General features: G+C 37.7%; 1 protein-coding gene across 1 annotated transcript; it reads left to right on the forward strand.

Moving 5' to 3' along the window:
* The first annotated feature begins 1,311 nt into the window (after positions 1-1,311).
* On the forward strand, positions 1,312-9,553 carry LOC115750947. The gene is made up of 10 exons (XM_030688579.2): positions 1,312-1,601; positions 2,635-2,857; positions 3,006-3,086; positions 3,216-3,385; positions 4,638-4,777; positions 5,693-5,870; positions 5,990-6,584; positions 7,019-7,131; positions 7,679-7,922; positions 9,152-9,553. Exons 1-10 carry the CDS (start codon positions 1,366-1,368, stop codon positions 9,374-9,376), a joined length of 2,205 nt encoding a protein of 734 aa, XP_030544439.1. The 5' UTR covers positions 1,312-1,365; the 3' UTR covers positions 9,377-9,553.
* The last annotated feature ends 4,446 nt before the right edge of the window (positions 9,554-13,999 follow it).

Genomic DNA, 13,999 nt, shown 5'->3' on the forward strand with positions numbered 1-13,999 from the left:
AATTTAAAACAGAAGAACATCAAAATATACCTTATGGGAAAAATGAAAAAACAAAGTGAAAGAGAGGGGAAACCAATCCCCCCTTCCTCCTCCTCTCTTGCAACGATGGGAAGCTCGAGACTCTATCTTCACGTCCAAAACGCAGCCGTTTTACACATTTCAACCCGATTTAAAAGTTTCGAGGCTTTTTGTCAAATAATGTAACGAAATCTTAAATTTATAATTCATGTAATTTGATGTTAAACGATACAGAAAGCAATTTACACTTACCGTTATTGATCCGGAAAATTGCCCTAAAAACTCCCTTGAAGCCCCGATAAGATATTTTGGAATTAGATTGCACCAATTAGAGGGTTTAGTATTCGTTGTTGAGTTAATATACGAAAAACTCCAAATTAGTATGCTTGCGATAAATTTAAAATAAATTAATTTTTTGGTCACCAAAAACTCTAAAATGATATATATGTGGCAAATTTACCTTCCGTTAATTTCCGTTAAATTTTACCATTAAATTCTTGAGTTTGATGATAAGTGACAGTTGACGTCACGGGTGTATCGGTTCAGAGTCTTTCGTGATATTAAGCCAATTTAACGAAAACTAACGAAAGATAAATCTGTCATAGGTATACTGATTTAGGGTTTTGATGATAAAAAAATTAGTTTTGGATAAATTTTTCACAAGTATACTAGTTTGAGATTTTTTGTGGTAAAAAAATTAGCACTGGTTTACATTTTTTTTTTGTGATATTAGATGAATTTTATTTTTGGGTTAATATCACAAAAAATCTCAAACTAATACATCTACGATAAATTTATCCAAAACCGATTTTAACCATCAAAAACGCCAAACCGATATCCATGTGACAGATTTATCACAAACTAATTTTTTTACCATAAAAAATCTTAAGTTAGTTTACCCGTGACAGATTTACTTTCTGTTAATTTTCTTTAATTAGGTTAATACTATGAAAAATCTCAAACTTGTATACATATGACAAATTGAGGGTGAAAATCACAAATTGATACACCCTGTCAACTATCACGTATCATCCAATTCAGCAAATTGACAGTAAAATTTGACAAAAATAAATAAAGGTTAAATTTATTACAAACGTATCAATGTTTAGATAAATTTATCGTAAGTGCATCAATTTGAAATTTTTCGTGACTTTTAAATTATTTTATGTCCAGCGTAATTTTCCCAATTAAAGAAAAAAAAAAGAATAATATCACTTTCAAGTGTTTTTCGTTTCCCAAGGAGCGAGCATCGAAAAGCGAAACAGCCACATCTCACGCAACGCATTTTCGTTTGGCGCCTTCCCACGAAGAAGACGAAGATCGAGAGCTCGCGACTCGAGCCTGAGCATGGAGGTCGTCCCTCGCAAAAGCGACGTAGACGACGACCGCAACAGCGACGGCGACGGCCATAGCAATGGCAAAAAGATGGGGACGCTTCTCGAGAATTTCATGAGAAGCCAGCGGACCTCGTTCAAGTCCCTCTTCCTCCGCAAGAAATCGGGCGCCGAAGACGACGCCGATTCCCCCAGACCCCTCCCCTTTCTCTCTCCCATCGCCAACTCCGTCGTGTCTCGCTGTTCCAAGTGAGTGCGCTTCCGATTTCCTTCTCTCTTCGCGACTGAAAGTGAATGTGCGTTCCTAGGATGCGAACTTTCTATCCATTGAATGTACGTCGAGATGACGGCAGAGGTTTGTGCTACTTGGTGCGCAATGTTTCGAAGAAGTGGTGGCTTTAGGTCCGGACTATGCCGCGACATGCGTTTTGTTGTTGAGAATTTTGTGTGGACTTAGGAATGCTTGTGAAATTGTATTTGCGACAGCAGCCGTAATGTATGATGACTTGTTCTGCCGTGATTGGGATTGAAAAGCAGGTAAAATATTAGGCCTACGTTAGCATCGGGCAGTGACTGACATCTCACATAAGCTTGTAGATGGTAGTTGCTGCTGAAACGTGTGCGTGAGATTGTCAGGAACCTATCTGTTCGCACTTTCTTGATGTTTACGGCACATGGTAGTTGCTGCCGAAAAGCATCCATAACTGAGTGTTAAGTCATCTGTCCCTTCGCCTAGGTCTTTTATTTGTGCTGACTAAACAATGGTGGACTTAGAGAAGATGAGAAGATGTTCAGGGAATTAGGCGGCTGTTTCTAATGTGCGCATGCATGTGCAGACATGAGTATGTCCATGTGTTTTTGGCGATCAGTCAGCTGTTTCTTGCTCTTTGATGGTTCGGGCCAATGTTCTCGAGAGAGAAGTGGTTTTCGAGAGGGGGCGGCAGTACAGACTGTAGTGTTGTTTCAGATATGGAGCTTTAACTTAATCCTGGAAAGTGGCTCATATGCAATCTTGAATACTCACTCTTGCATTTTCTGATTTAATAATCCTCAGTGCTCCGGGAATATGCCACTGCTTATCTTTGATTCTACTTGAGTGGGGACCTTAATGGTGAGTCCAGGTGGGCTTAAGGAGATAGATAAAAAGTGGTATTGGCATTCAAAATAAAAATGTCACTCTTAGGATTGTAGTCTTGCACTTGTGTAGCTACCTCAACCTAACCATTAGCCTGATTGGCTGCTTTTCGAAATTGATTTGATTTATCCGTTTGCTTATTTTCAGGATCCTTAAAGTTTCCACTGAAGAACTGTGTCATCATTTTGATGAAGAGATACCTGAAAGTGCTAGGCAACCTTCACTCTACAGTAGGAATTTTGTAGAGTTTTGCTCATACAAGGCAATGAATGTGGCAACAAAAGCTCCTGATTATTTGGGTGACAAGGAGTTCCGCCACTTGACATTTGATATGATGCTTGCCTGGGAGTCCCCGGATGTGGCGAGTGAAGTGAGTGAGACAAGTTGCTTGATAACCTATCGATATTTGTAAAACGTCAACTAAGTTATTTTATGGGCGTTCAAATCCTCATTTTGGTGATTTGATGAAACTGGAACACTATGCTCCGTACAACTGACTTTGATAATTTTGATTGCAGGAAACAACTACTTGCAAAGAAGCAGAAGATGGTGATGGATGGTCACTCTTTTATGCTGCCTCAACTACTATGGCTGTTCAGGTGCGCAGTACTCTTGCATGGTTCTCCAGTGTCTTGCTAAATGCCAATTGTCAGGCTACTTCTTTCACAATAGTTCTGTTGATAGTAGGGCAAAATGTAAAATTGAGAATTGTTTTCTTACTCCTTTAGGTTGAAAACAAGAAAACTGCTGGGATCGATGCATTTGCACGAATCGCTCCAGCTTGTTCTGCCATTGCAGATGTAATAACCGTCAAGAATCTTTTTTATGCTCTCACAGGCTCCTCGTGCAACCGGCTTCATTTTCTTTTGTATGACAAGTACCTTCGAAGTCTCGATAAGTAAAGACTTGCTCCCTTTCTTGCTTTCCTAGCCATTATAGTTTGTACCATGACTCATCTGCCAATTTACTTAATTTTTGCCAGAATTGTTACACAGAACTTTGATGTTTCATTCCCTTCTAGGGTTTGGTCTGGATAGTTTAATTTCCTAACAGAATCATACGGATCAACCAGATAATGCTGGATCTAGTTTTTGTTTTGCAAGGGTAATTCAAACATCATGCAGCTGATAGGCTTTTTTTGCTAATTTAACCCATAAACAAAGCACAAAAAGACAACATGTACCAGATACACTTTGCTAGTGTGATTTTGTGTACTTCAAGTGTAATATATTTTGCACGAAAATATAGAAAGATCATCAACTAGCGCACAATTGGTGGATTAATCAGATCAATCAATCAGAGTTAGCTTTAGTAAGGGCTTCAAATTGTTTGCATAAAGTTTCACCATACAGACAGCTGTATCGTGTTGTTTAGGCATGGTCAAATCAATTATCTCTAAACCTGAAGGTCGTTCCATTGGAGCACCTGCATGTTGGACTGGCGATTTGATTGAGTTGTTAGGGGAAGGTAAACACTCCAGAAGACCATGAGATCCGGGCAAGGAGGGTGTCTAGGAAACAGACTGAGAAGCATAGAAGGAAGACGGTCATTTAGATCCTTTGAAACTTGGTACAGTTCATTGGAGATATAAAGTTATATCTTGTGTTTGAATGAGACAATTGTTCAAAGTAGGAGTCAATAGCTATACACACATCATCTGACTACTCAGGTTTGTTAGCAGGATTGGGATGATGACCGGATGGAGGACAGCCAAAAGTACTAGGAGGTGAAAAGAATTGAACCAAAATGGTAACAGTGTCATGTGGCTGACAATGAAAAAGTCAGTAAGAGCAGGCTCTGAAAATGGAAGGGGATCAGAAAGTTGATTTTTGGGAACTACAATTTTCTAATTACTGATAATATCTGATGTTCAATGTACTATCTAGTTGATTGCTCTAATTCTTAATGATGTCCATGTTATGTTAAGAAGGCTTTTCAAGATGCGAAGCAAGACTTTTCAATTCGCGGCCGTTGAGAAAGATCTTGTTTCCTTCTTTTCATTTAAGACGAATGTAGTTTTAACAAATACATTAGAGGCACCTTACATACTATGTCAAGTGTTACAGATTCATTTTGCATCTCGTTTGATGGATTGGATGTTTACTAGCAAATGGTTGTGAACTACTACTTTAATTGCTCTATCTATGCAGAGTGATTAAGGCTGCAAAGAATGTTTCGGGACCAACATTTTCTAATTTCCAGCTTGCTGAAGGAGAGATTATTCTTGACATAGATGGCACTGTTCCTCTGCAACCTGTATTGCAGCACATTGGTATCTCAGCTTGGCCTGGTGAGTTGTATCCTGGCAATCGAGTTGTGAGAGTTTATGTTAGGTTGGGTAACCTGGTTGACTCTGTGGATCGTCATCTGTTTGCTAGTGGGAAATCAATTCCAGGGATGATGATTTGTCTTGTAGTAGCTGCTGGAATTCGACAATCATGGACCTTTTACTTGCAAGATCACTTCTGGCTGAGGATTGAATCCTGCAGCCTTAGAAACTTTTGCTTCTTATCCTTAGCTTCCATTTGTAATGGGGCTTCAAATTTACTAAACGAAATATGTGTCCCACATACTTCAGCTTTCAATTTTTTATTTTCTATTAGTTATTTTAGTGGTTTTATTCCCATATAGTAGTTATGGATTTTGAAACACAGGTTAAGGTACCGCTCTACTGGCAATGTTGCTTCGAACTTTAAAGGGTGAATTCAAGGGGAAGGCCTAGATGTTAGGACTGGTGGGACTTAACTACCACAAACTCCAGCTAAACATCTAATACACTGTTAGGACAGAGACCAGCATGTTAGTTTTAGATACATGTCCAAGATGGAGAAATTGGAGCTTTTTCTAGGTTGCTTGGTGTTGCTGGTTAACTATCTCTGTGAGCAGAAGACCATGTCAAGTGGAGTTCAGGGAAAATAAACCCTTTTGTTCCGTTTCTCTTCATCACCCAAGGCTCTCAGTTAATTCCGTTGTGGAGGATAGCTTTTTGGAAAAGAAAAACTGTAGAATGGGTTCTCGGGGGACTCTTCTATGTGTGTTGCTTATATTGCAGGCTTGTACAGAAAACTGTAGATTGCGGTCGAAACTGGACTTTCCTTCCACACCTTCACAGATATGACTGTTTTGTGTTGTGAATGCTAGGTTATCATCTTATTCAAACATTTTCTTCTGGCTATCATAATTTCGTCTTTTTTGTTTTTGGTAGGTCGTTTGACATTGACCAACTATGCTCTCTATTTTGAATCGTTGGGAGTTGGGGTATATGACAACGCTGTTAGATATGATCTGGCAACTGACATGAAGCAGGTCATAAAGCCTGAATTAACTGGACCATTGGGCGCTCGTCTCTTTGATAGAGCTGTGATGTACAAGTCAGCCTCTGTGTATGTTTACTTAATGCACATCACATTGAGATTTCGATGGATTTTTTAGATGCTTCTCATTCCATGTCTTTTGTAAGCTATTCTTCTTAAAGCCGACAACTCTCAACTATTATTTACAGAGTGGAGCCTGTTTACATGGAATTTCCTGAACTGAAAGGAAGCTCCCGCCGGGATTATTGGTTGGACATATGCTTCGAGGTTCTACGTGCACATAGATTTGCCAGGAAGAACAATTTTCGAGAGATACAGCGAGCAGAAACAATTGCGAGGGCTATTTTAGGCATCTTCCGATACCGTGCTATTAAGGAAGCTTTTAGTATATTTCCATCCAATTACAAAACGATACTTCCATATAATTTGGCTGAAAGTCTTCCAGGGGGAGATGTAATCTTGGAAACATTGGCCATTCACTTGGAACTTGTAAAAGTTGATGCTCCTTGTCATGATGACTCCGGAAGTCCCTTCACAAAACAGAAGAAAATTCTTTCCCCTGTGTCCGTCATGGCACTTGATCGACTCGGGTTAACTTTACTAAAACAGATAAAACTGGATATTGATTTAGTTGCTGTAGGAGATGTTTGTGTTGCTGAAATCAATCCCTTGGAGACAGCTCTGAAGAACTCGATATTGGATACTGGAAGGGCTGAAGCTGCTCAGGCAACTGTAGACCAAGTCAAAGTGGAGGGCATCGACACAAATGTTGCTGTGATGAAGGTTAATAAATTGATTCTATTGCAATATTCTTTGATGAATACAGTGAAAAATACAGTTGACTGATTAGCTTACTGAATGGTATACATTTTCACTTTGATACTCAGAGAACTTGCATCTTGTGTCGCTATTCTTTTAATGTTCCTCTCACTTCTCCAGTTAGAGGAACAACACATTTTAATGATATACTGTAGATGTGAGCCTTATAAGTTACTTGGTCAAAACAAAGTTGCAAAGACACATTATGCCTTGTAAAATTGCATTCATCATTGATGCACCACCTAAGCCCAGTGATTGCATAATGTGGATTTTTCATTAACTTTTTGCCATGTTTTTGTGAATATGCTCATAGCTGTATGGCTGGTTGGATGTTTGTATAAGTTGGTTGATGAGATTTTCTCTTAGAAAATGTTCTCAATGATAATGTTTTTTTGAAGGAACTACTGTTCCCAGTTATCGCATTGGCTAGCCATCTTCAGAGTTTGGCATCATGGGAAGACGCTCTCAAGTCAATTGTATTTCTCGTGTTAGTTTGCTATACGATACACAGGTAGGCTGCCTAACGATAATTTTCCTTTTATTGTAGAATAAGCTTTATTGCGTCCTGTTAAGAATCTTCATGAATGCTTGGTGTAAATGCAGTAATTAGTGGTGCTGACACTTAGTCGCTTGTACCTTATGTTCATCTCATTTACCACTTTAGATACTCATAATATCCATACAAAATCTTTGAAACCAAAATCAGGAGATTTGCATGTGCTAATCACAATAAGTTTTTAAAGCTACCTCTTCAAGCTTCTCTTTTCTTGGGTTAGTGGAAATGGTTGAATTAGATCTCTTTAAAAGGTTTCATTAGATCTCTTTAAAAGGTTTCTTCGTGACACAACTGTAGTAAGTTAATAGGACTAACATACTCCGTAAGTAGAAAAGGTACAGTGAAGCAAGTTGATAGGACTAAATATATTGCGAGAATTGGGGCGTCACACTATGTGAGTGAGAGTCGTGATGTCCAACTCATCTATGCTTTCAGATTGGCATGATGACATTTTGCCTTGATTTTGATGACAAAATTATGTGAGAACTTCTATTTGACGCAGGGGATGGATTCAGTATGTGTTTCCAGTTTTTTTGGTATCACTTGCCCTTGTCATGCTGTGGAGAAGGTACTTTAACAGGGGAAAGCCATTAGAAGCTTTCAGAGTTAGACCTCCTCCAAGTCGTAACACTGTTGAGCAGCTATTGACATTACAAGATGCAGTCAGCCAGGTTGAGGCACTTATCCAAGCTGCAAATATTGTTCTTTTGAAGATAAGAGCACTCTTATTTGCTGTAATTCCGCAGGTATAGCCCTGAAGCCATGCTCAACTTTTATGAAATTGGAACTCTATAATAACTATGTGTACGAGTATAGATCATCTTTACTCACAAAGTGTCTTACTTGTCAAGGTTATATTTTGTGCATAGGTCAAAGTTGTGCAAGCAAATTTTCTATGTACTTATATTTCTATGAATCTTTTGGATGATCAAACATGACACAATAAATGCATGAGCATCACTTTTTACTCTAACCTGTGTGTACTGTCTTTACTGTCTTGACTTGAGCATGTGCTGCCTCGAGATTCTACTCTCTGGAATATATGAAATCAGCTTCGTCTTTGGCCACAAACTGTTAGTCTGCATAAAGAGTGGTGAGCCTGATAGAGGAATATATGATGAAATTATAAAAGGCTTAAATTGTTAAGTGGACGCATTGTCTAGATGATTTCTGTATGTCCTACAGACCTGGTCAGCTCGAAGGTTTCATCCTTCTATTATAATTCTACATGTGTTGTGTAATTTTTGACTCCATATGTTGTCTATCTACACAAGTTAACATACTTAACATACGTCGCTACGGCATTCTCTCCTTCCAATTCAACTTCTGTGTGCATTCAAGTTTTAATAATTAAGAGTTTTTTTATCAAGTTTTACAATTCAAGGCAGGCATACAGACTTTGCTATAAGTGAAAAAATGTTTAACAATTCATGGGACATACAACTCAGTATACTTCAATTTGATCATCATGTCTGATGATGAAAGATTGAGTGAGAGCTATATGACCATGAAGCCTTAGGAGCCTTTAAGCGTAACTTCAATACAAGACCTTGACCTGGCTTTGAGTGATGGAAAGTTGCTTTAATTGTAGTCTTTCTCGCTCTCTCTCCAGCCAACAAAGTGATCTAGCGGAGCTGACCTTCTGTCTGAACTAGAAACAGGGTCATTATAAATAAAGAAAACTAACACCCTGAAGGTGTTAATGCCATTAGGGAGCATTTACCCAATATAATTGACAGTTTTTCTTTGAGCCATTAGGGAGCATTTACCCAATATAATTGACAGTTTTTCTTTGAAACTGCAACTATGCTGTTGCTGACCTCAGGCCTGCGAAGGTTTCATATACACGTGTCTTTGATCTTGATCAAATGATTGGTTCTAGCATTTGGAGCATAATATATCTATATGTGAAACTCAATCCTAAGATAGAATTTGTGGTATTATTTTGACTGAGTCAAATACTTTTGTCTCTCAGGCCACGGACAGGGTTGCCCTATTGTTGATCATCATGGCTGTGGTTTTTGCCTTTGTGCCCCCGAGGTACTTGATTCTGTTAGCCTTTCTTGAAGTTTTCACGCGGGAGATGCCGTTAAGGAAAGAAAGCACCAACAGGTGGATAAGGCGAATGAGAGAATGGTGGATCAGAATACCCGCAGCCCCCGTTCAGCTTATTAAGACCGATGACAAGAAGAACAAATGACTGTGCTTTCTACCTTCTAGTGGCTTCCTGGTGTACATAATAATCCTGAACGATGGACTTGTCATTCACCTGCAGCTCAATTTTTTTGGTCGGAGCGCAGGCTTTGTCGACACTTAAGATGCTGACAATAGTTTTAGCAATTTGATCCTTTTTCCAAATGACGATTACCATTTCTCAGGCAGGTGAAATGATAATTGGCTGTTTTGCCAATTGAATATTGGTTTGGTTGCACTTTCCTGACATCGAGGTTGTGATCTTGCCTGACAAGACAAAGTTGTGTCATCTTGCTGAACGATGGCCTTGTGAGAGTCGGTATTGTGATTAGGGGTGAGCATGGTCGGGCGGGCCGGGTCTAGACCTAGATGCTAAAACCGATCTTGTTATAATCGGTTCCCAGTTTTTGGAACCAAGAACCGACCATGTTTGTCTTGGAACCTGTTTTGGAACCGATCCTATTTTTCGGTCCGATTTCGGGGTCTACCCGAGAACCTGTTTTCCTTTTTTTTTATCAAAATAATATGAGCATTGATGAAATGAGCAAAAAAAATTATAATACACCAAAAGCAACAATCCAAAAAATAATAACAAATAATAGTATAATCCATCAAAAGCAAAAAATCCTGATATAAAAAATAAAAGTTGCAATCCACCAAAAGCAACAATGATCTTCGAGAATGTTGAATTAACATGATGCAAGTCTTTCTATCATACTTCAATTTTCGTTGTACCCATTAAAAAAGAATTGAAATTGTATGATCCAAATAACATGCTAAAAGATAACACATTAAGCGCGCATGAACCAGTACCAGAAAAACTCAAACACCACGAGCATAAAATCAAAATCATAGTTATTTGGACACTACATTGGGGTTTCTTTTTTTTTTTTTTTAAGTAACTAAAAATCGGTTCTAAAACCGGTCCGGGTGAGTCTTCACATAGAACCAGGAACCGGACCTGTTTCAACCGGTTCCCAAAAATTAGAATAGAAACCCGGACCGGTTTGAGCAAGAACCGATTTCCGAACCTGTTTTTCGGGTGGGCCGATCCGGGTTCCGGGTAAATCCAATCCGGTTGCACACCTCTAATTGTGATCGTGCTTTCCCTAGAAATTTTCTGCTAATGAGAAGAAAACTCGGCTTGACCGAGTTCCTAAGTTCCAACTTTTCCATACGTAGGATCGGATTTGGTTCCCACCATCCACTCCTCCATTTGATGCCATGGAAGAGGAAGTTGAAGAAAACCGACATTGATTTTCTGTTGGTTCATGACTGAACAGATTACATGCGATTGCAATGATGATGGTCTTGTTGATTTTGCAGGCACCTACTCCATCGCGATTGTAAGCATTTGAACATAGATTGCCATTGGTACAGAGATAGAGAAATTTCGTAGATATGTATATTGGGATTGTTCATTCCAGCTTGGAGAACTCTCTTACTACCGATTGACAACTTTCATTCGCTTTTCAAGTGATTGTCTCGTGATCCCAGTAACCCCTCGTTGCTATGTCCTCTTCATTAATGGATGTCACGATTCAGAGGAACTTATGCTTGCTTATATAATCACAAGGCTGTGCATTAATTGCTCGAGCACTCTTCAAGCATTAATTGCATGATGTAACGTAGGCTTACCTATCTTCGGTTGCATAATTGAAGTCTCTCGACATCCTTACGTTTACATACAAGTTCTTTGTCAAAGGAGTTAAAACTGTTACATGATTTTCATTGTGTCGTGTTTCAATGAGTCCGAGGAATATGCATTGCTAGAGCAGCTAAGGAGAGAACTCTGGGTGCGATACTCTTCGTGGAAATCTTTCATATTGATTAAGGTATGGTAAATTGGTGTAGATTTTCCGAAAAGTTATCTGTTTCGAGTTCTTTTCTAATCAGCAATACTACAGACAAAAAGACACTTTGTCTACGTATAAATAGAAACAAGTAAAACTTTTGCATATATCAAGAGAAATAATATTCAAAGCTTTGCAATTTTTTAAAAGCTATGAACCCAAAAAAACATGTTTTATGGCGTTGAAGAATTTCCCAATTCTCTTATAGTGTAAATTTACGTCTTTGTGCATTAAATTTGCTTATGTGCTTACCACTTCATGCTAAATTTTGTCTTTGTGAATATGACGTCGTGAGACACACAACATAGTTTTGCCACATGATCCGCATTTGACTAATGAGTATTAATTCAGCAAACTTTGAAAAAATTAATGTTGCTGTTATTTGATACGTTTATTTTTCATTTTTTTTATCTGTTAAAAATATGCCTAGAAGTAATGCAAAGAAAATAATTTTATTTAAGCTGCACTTGATTTGAAATTGAGTTGAAAATTGATAAAGTCGATACACTGTTTTTGTCCCTTAAACTATCTAGTTTGCTTATTTCAATCACATTATTTAACTAAGAATCAAACGAAAATAACATTTCTTTTTTGGGGCAAAAGTCATTAGATTGAAGATACACTTAATGCTATAGAGTATTTTTTTTTTCCAATTACTCACATTTCCTTAAAAGTTATAGCTGAAAAGGCAGATGTAGGATTTACTTAAAGATAAATCTAGTGAAAATATCGGATTAAATGTATGATATATTTTCCCATAAAATTTTACCAATGAGAAATTAAATCCTAAACTGAAAATATTAAAAAAAAAATAATAGTAATAAATTTGTTGGGCACAGGCAAGAACGCTAGTGCCGCCAAGCCAGCAGGGTCGGATCGGGTTTGGGTCGGATTAAAAATGGCCCGACCCAAATTAACATATTTAACTTATATTGACCCATTTTTATATAATGTAATTTTAGCGACTCGCACCCGATCCAATCTCGACCCAACCCATCTTGTACCATACTCAGCTCTAATTCTTTGCAATTTTTTCTTTAGGGTACTCGAATTTTTCTGAGTTTCATAGTGTTCGTCTATACGTGAGCACTTAGATAGGTTAAATTTTATTTCATTAACGCATTTTTGCTCTTCTTTTTATAACCACAATTTTGCTTTTATCTTTTACTCTATTCTTATTAGTTAATTTGTTCTATTTAGTATTCTAACCTCTCAGATTTGTATAGTAACGCATTAGAAGCTCATGGTCGAAATTATAACACAGAAGCAAATATGGACTTGAAATCTTCTGAATGACAATAATGCGCGTCCTTTATTACACAAATATCGGTCACATAGAGTTTATTCCTACCTCTATAAATCTGATCCATATGGACATAATCTAAAAGTTGATTGTGCTCTTTTCGATTTTAGATCAAAATTCCAATCCGCCTACCTATTATCTGTAAAAGTAACACAATAAGCTCTTTCATTATAGGGTAGGCTCATTCAGATGTGAAATTTATGTCTACGTATACAAAGGTGGATTTTCGGGTCAGCAAATTACTATAGTTCATAAGAAGCTTTTCTCGATAATGACTTCTGCATCATTTTATCAAGAGAAAATTTTAAATGAGAGCCTGAAGTGGATATTGTTTGAAATAAAAACCTGCAATGGTTATATTAGTCTCGAAGAAGGGCGTAGGCTGGCCAAATCGGGCGAGGGTCACGTTGTCGAGGGCGGCCCTTGCTTGAGGCCGGTGACCCCTGTCGGCCATCGACGAGGCCCAGCAATGGTCGGGGAGGGAAGAGAGAAAAAAATAAAAGTGAAAAATAAAAAATTTATACTTGCAATTTTTTTTGACTAAAATACCCCTCTTTTGACGAATAGAATAGTCACATGCTTGCGGGCCTAGCAAAAGTTTTTACTTAAGACAATTCAGTCACTTCAAGCCCTTGATTGAAACAAAGTCCATTCATTAATTTTCACCAAACTAACGATTCTTTTTGTTGACAAGGACTTTCATTTCTTGGTTTAATATTGCTAATAGTAGGTCGTTGGGTCGGTGATTTTGATTTCGCAATTAGCTAATTATGGTTTAATTGCTCCCATAATTTCATCCAAAATAGAAGAAGCAGGTATTTCCAAATTAATCCATATCGGCAGATAGCAATTATATGATATATATATTTCTTATTAACGAGCAATTCATCAATTTCTCTTTTAAGCTACTAAGAAATCACAAATAAATTTTATTTTTCGAGCCTTGATAAGTTATGCATTATTTCTTTCAATTAAGGTTTGTGATGACCATTATCTTTCCATCATTGTTTATAACCATTTCTTCGCCAATTAGAGTAGAAATTGACAAGAACGAAAGAAAAAAAAAAGAGGGAAAAATGTAAGGCAATTATCCTGTATACAAAATAATTATTCTCAAGAAATTATGTTTGAAAATATTTATTTTTTTGCGAAATAAATAAAACTTCAATTATTACCGTCGTTCAACGCACGCAATGCCTGTCGCTTCGCAGGGATAAAGTTCTGGCAACATGGTCGTCCCCAAATGCCATTTTCGGACATTTTCCTGTTTCCTAGACCATGCCTTTTTTCATCAAAATTTAAGTCGTCGCATGTAAACGTTTTTCTGCATGGAAATTTATGTGATTTCTGAAATAAAAAAGTTGAAGTGCTCACCTATGACGTCATTATGCATAGAATACGCGTGATTCCTTGATTTCTTCAATATTTTTCTCTTTATTTTCAGGTAAAAAAGTATACGGATGGTACGATATTT

The sequence above is a fragment of the Rhodamnia argentea genome, chromosome 5, assembly GCF_020921035.1.
Source record: "Rhodamnia argentea isolate NSW1041297 chromosome 5, ASM2092103v1, whole genome shotgun sequence".
Taxonomy (NCBI): domain Eukaryota; kingdom Viridiplantae; phylum Streptophyta; class Magnoliopsida; order Myrtales; family Myrtaceae; genus Rhodamnia; species Rhodamnia argentea.